The sequence below is a fragment of the Triticum urartu genome, chromosome 7A (assembly GCF_056163025.1).
Source record: "Triticum urartu cultivar PI428250 chromosome 7A, HENAU_Tu73, whole genome shotgun sequence".
Lineage (NCBI taxonomy): Eukaryota > Viridiplantae > Streptophyta > Magnoliopsida > Poales > Poaceae > Triticum > Triticum urartu.
This window is the reverse complement of record NC_141879.1, coordinates 175,906,033-175,911,446: the sequence shown is the minus strand read 5'-3', so window position 1 is coordinate 175,911,446 and position 5,414 is coordinate 175,906,033. Positions and strand designations below refer to the sequence as shown.

General features: G+C 49.0%; 1 protein-coding gene across 1 annotated transcript; it reads right to left on the bottom strand.

Annotated features, from left to right (window-relative positions):
- Positions 1-2,043: 2,043 nt before the first annotated feature.
- Positions 2,044-4,453, bottom strand: LOC125517959 (uncharacterized). Its single transcript, XM_048682918.2, has one exon. It carries the CDS (start codon positions 4,240-4,242, stop codon positions 2,149-2,151), a length of 2,094 nt encoding a protein of 697 aa, XP_048538875.1. The 5' UTR covers positions 4,243-4,453; the 3' UTR covers positions 2,044-2,148.
- Between the last annotated feature and the right edge of the window lie 961 nt (positions 4,454-5,414).

Below are 5,414 nucleotides of genomic sequence, written 5' to 3'. Positions count from 1 at the left end.
TCGAGACTCGTCATCATGTCCGTGATCATATCCGGGACTCCGAACTACCTTCGGTACATCAAAACACATAAACTCATAATACCGATCGTCACCGAATGTTAAGCGTGCAGACCCTACGGGTTCGAGAACTATGTAGACATGACCAAGACACGTCTCCAGTCAACAACCAATAGCGGAACCTGGATGTTCATATTGGCTCCCACATATTCTACGAAGATCTTTATCGGTCAAACCGCATAACAACATACGTTGTTCCCTTTGTCATCGGTATGTTACTTGCCCGAGATTCGATCGTCGGTATCTCCAGACCTAGTTCAATCTCGTTACCGGCAAGTCTCACTACTTGTTCCATAATGCATCATCACGCAACTAACTCCTTAGTCACATTGCTTGCAAGGCTTATAGTGATGTGCATTACCGAGAGGGCCCAGAGATACGTCTCCGACAATCGGAGTGACAAATCCTAATCTCGATCTATGCCAACTCAACAAACACCATCGGAGACACCTATAGAGCACCTTTATAACCACCCAGTTACGTTGTGACGTTTGGTAGCACACTAAGTGTTCCTACGGTATTCAGGAGTTGCATAATCTCATAGTCATAGGAACGTGTATAGGTCATGAAGAAAGCAATAGCAAATAAACTAAACGATCAAGTGCTAGGCTAACGGAATGGGTCAAGTCAATCACATCATTCTCTAATGATGTGATCCCGTTAATCAAATGACAACTCATGTCTATGGCTAGGAAGCTTAACCATCTTTGATTCAACGAGCTAGTCAAGTAGAGGCATACTAGTGACACTCTATTTGTCTATGTATTCACACATGTACTAAGTTTCCGGTTAATACAATTCTAGCATGAATAATAAACATTTATCATGATATAAGGAAATATAAATAACAACTTTATTATTGCCTCTAGGGCATATTTCCTTCAGAATCATCAATGTTGAGGAAGTCACAGTCAGCTACCCATTTCAGTCTAGACCTTCGCTTGGGGGTGGTGGGTCGAGAGGGAGGCCCTCTCAGCAATTTTAACCCAATTCTACCGAAAAATTCATGCACTTGCAATTCAAAAGTTTATTGTATTCACTAAATGCATAGAAATGCACTTGGTGCATATAAAAGAAAATGCAAGGAGAAAAAATGGAAAAAAGAAAATATTGTAGGCAAGAACAAAGCATAAAGGGAAAAATGAAATCAAATAATATGCACACGGAAAGAAATAAGAGAAAGGAGAAGGAAAAACAAAAAATGAGTGTTTGCCGAGTGCACAAAAAAGTTGCTCGGCAAAGAATTCTTTGACGAGTGAAAAAAAAAACTTGACAAAGAAATGTTTGCCAAGTGCTGAAAAAAGCACTCGGTGAAGAACAGTTTGCCAAACGCAAAATAAATACTCAAGAAAGGTCATATTTCTGGGGTCCTTCCCTTTTTGAAAAAAAGAAGAAAAAAAGGTCATATTTGCCTAGTACCCGATGAAATGCACTAGGCAAAGTTTAGCCTTCCAGTAATCCGCGGTCAGCTATTTTATTTGGCGAAACCTTTTGTTTGTTGAGGGTTCACTCCCCATCGACACTTTGTGTTATCAGTTTCATTTTGAATGAAATTTAATTGGAAGCTCTCCTCCTCAACTCGAAAAAAAAGCATGTATCATTTCAACATACAAACCTCACCTGCTCAATGCAATTTCTCAAGTAGTGTTGCTCGATTTGCATGTATTTCACAGCCTATTTGCTAAGGTATTCATAGTCGTGTTTTTTTTTGGCTTTTCCCCAGAAGAAGCCATAAAGAGAAACAAAAAACACATAGGTAGACAGATGGCGAGGAATCACGCATGTGTCAACAGTTGGGCATATATGCATGTTGCGGTTGGTACGTACCATACGTGCTTGTATCTTGCGGACCAGCTCATGATTTGGTAGCCTGACAATACTAATTTAATTAGGAATCAGGGATAGGTAAATAAATACTAGTCGACTCCATTGTGATCGGATTCTTCAGCGCACTAATTAAATTGTGGGTGGTTCACTCATAGAAACACAGTTGGTAAGCGCAAGAGAAGATCATAGTACATATATTTACATGTGGCCGGATTCACTTTCAAAACACAACATGTACGTACAACTGGGACGTTAGTGGTCGAATTATAGTACGTTAGATACATCATCGTCTCTCTGCGCGTGTGATGCTTCCTCGAGGGACACTTGGTAGAGGTGTTCCGCCATGAGCCACAGGATGGTCGTGAGCTCGCCGCCACTGTTGAGCTTCTTGGCATGGGACTCCCTGCTGCACTTGTTGCCCGCGTAGACGAGAATGTCCGTCCACACCTCAAGCACAAGGTCCAACGAGTCGGCCGTGCCGTCGGCTCTCTCCTTCTGTAGCAGCCGTTTGGCAAGTCGGGCTACGTACGTGAGACGGGGAGCGTCGTGGCTGAACCTTCGGCTCGCATACTCATCATACAGTCTGTTGGCGAGATCACGTCTCTCGGAGGCCCTGGAAGTGCCGGAAGCCGGGCCATCACGCACGCGGAACAGATTCTTGATCATACCTCTGCGTCGGCGGTTTGGGTGCTCAGGATCATCTGTCAACCGCATGCTGACCAGATTCTCGCAGGTACGTTGGTACAACCTGTTTTGGGGTTGGCCTGGGAGCATGTAGGGGCGATCCACCATGAGGAACATCATGTAGTCGGACAGCATCACGATGGCCTCCACGCGTGGCGCCGCGTCCTCGGCCTTGGCTCTCTCGCTCTTGGCCAGGAAGATGTCGGTGGCGATGTGCCAGATGATGATGCCCTCCTGGAACTCCACACCCAGGGAGTCTTTCAGAATGCCTTCGTACAGCCCTCGACGGTCCAGCGGCTCCTCGCCCCACTTCTTCCTGAGCATGCCCAGGGAGTTGAGCGTCCCGTGTTTGTACAGCCGCCCCATGTGTAGGGAGATGTGTTTCTTGACTGAAACCGATATCTTGACGGTCCCTGAGTAGTGCTTCCTGTCCCACCACCCGTTGGGTCCCAGCGTCCTGGCCAGCCTACCGAGCAGCGGGCTGGTGAGCAGTGTGTCGGCGGGGCGCGTGCACAAGTGCAGCATGTTGTACTGCCCGATGATGTATGACCACCTCCTCGATTTGTACCTGTTGGTGCTGCTACCACCAGGAAATCCTCCCTTGACAAGATGGTGAAGAGACACAACCCTACGCCGGAGACTGTCCCATCTCCCGTTGCACAGGGCTACGTACCGGAGCCATCGCCACCTGGTGGTGCTCAGGAACGCAAACGTCCAAGACGATCCTAGCGCGTTCACGAGCGACGTCGTCTCCATGAACAAGGCACCACCCAGCAGGACGTAGGTGATGGCCACGTCGGCTCCGATGTGGCTGTCCTTGGGGGTGAGCTGGAACAGCACCAGCGAGGCGGCAATGGTGAGCGGCGAGACGACACGGACCAGATATCCGGCAGCGGTGTGGACCACGGCCGCCTTGGTGTAGAGTACGTCGTACATGAGGGAGAGCTCGATCTCCATCAGCGCCCATAGCTCCACTTTGCGCATCATCTTGGTGGTGTACTGTTCCTGCCCCTCCACGGAGTCCTTCTCGATCACGGAAGAATCAACAATGGCACGCTTGCAGACGTGGAACAGCGAGTGGGCTCGTCGCACGAGGAATTCCTCGTCCGACGCTTCGTCCTGACGGTGGGAATGTTTATGGATGGCGGGCGGCTGCGTCTTGACCGAGGCGCCGATGCTTTCCAGGGTGCCACACTTGAGCGCCCACGTCCTCTCCCCGTACTTGACAAATCCAACGGCGAACATCAAGCCGGAGGCAAGCCGGAGCAGCCGCCCGCTGCTACCTCCGTCGATGTTCTTGTGGATGACGTAGGCTGCCCCGAGGACCTGCACGACGAGGATTTGGAGGTGGCGAAGCCAGAGCTGGTTGTCCTGGAGGGCATAGGCGGTGATGTTGTCCGGGCCACCGAGGTGCAGCAGCAGGAACGGCGCCCAGAACGCGACGAGCTGATGCTCTCGCACGGTGCTGCTGAACGACAGGTGGCCGACGGCGTACACGGCCGTGGAGTCGGCCATGAGGTATGCTAACCACAGGAGGAGCCTCCGCACGGGGAAGGCTTCACGCCGGCGGATCCCGGCGAAGACGAAGAGGACGACCTGGAGCCCGAGGCTGAGGAGGACCAGGATCTGCATCGAACGGTGGTTCCATAGCTCCAGCGGCCCTCCACCAGCCATGTTAATTGCTCCACCTTTGTTTGCGCCGACTGGAATGGACGAGTTTTCGCGGTTTAGTTTCAGACCCAAACTAAAAAGTCTCCCGTAAACATATGAATTTCAAGCACATGTAAAACTGACTCACCTAAAACTGAAAACATGCTTCATATGTACTCCTACCAGTTCACAAGTAATGCTGTACATAGTGACATACCGGCCGGGCAGGAGTAGTGTTGCAGCTTGCAGGCCTGAAAGGAGCCGACCTTGTCACCGAGAGATGAGCAGGCGGCGGCAGGCCAGCGGCGAAGCAGGAAACAAACGGCGGTAAAATGCACGGAGGTGCAGTGGATGCCAAATCGATCGGAAGCTGCCAGCTGGATCTGCTTCTTAGGAAATTAAGGGATAAGGATGCTTCCTGGTTCTTATATAGATGTAAATGGATATGCAATCAGAAGTTCAGAACTACGTAAGTGCTAGGCTGGCAGGCTCCAATATACTAGGGTAGACTTGTAGATTAGATTACAGTTGCATTTCCAAGTTAAGATTAGATAAAGTAAGCTTCTACAAAAAATATATTAAAAAATGTTCTCCATTCAAACTTAACTGAAATTTCTATTTTGTCCTAAATCAAACTTGCCTACAAAAATTAGGGCAACTACGGAGGGCAAAAGCCAGACTGAACCATTTTTCATTTTTTTTATAAAAAGTATGGATAAGATACAACACAACGGCTACATGATGCACACGACACTCACACACAAAGGAACAGAGGAAACAGAGACAAAGAACCAACTGGAAACTAGCTACGCCAAGTAGGCTTTATACTTAGCACCCATCGAGAACAGGCCGAGAAGAGTAGGGAGGCGTCTTGTTGGTTCAGTCAAAAGGAGTCCCGACATCGAGAAGAGCATGGAGGAGTCTTTTAGACCAGTCGAAAAGAGTCCCGACGCCGAAAATATGAAGAGGAAAAGGTCGTCCGCTTACTCAACGGTCACTCTTAACCATACAACACTAGGAGAGTCAAGCATGTCGTTGAAGGGCAGCCAACCGCCAAGGTCACGATCGCGACAACAAGAACCGCAGACACCACCGAAGGGCAATGTTCCACCAAGACAACTAGTGCACCTCCTCTTGGCCACACATCGACCAGCCTTAGAAATAGAGCAAACATAAGCACTCTACAAAGCGATGAG

Coding starts and splice junctions, on each gene's coding strand:
- LOC125517959 (XM_048682918.2), bottom strand. CDS start 4,242: ATGGCTGGTGGAGGGCCGCTGGAGCTATGGAACCACCGTTCGATGCAG.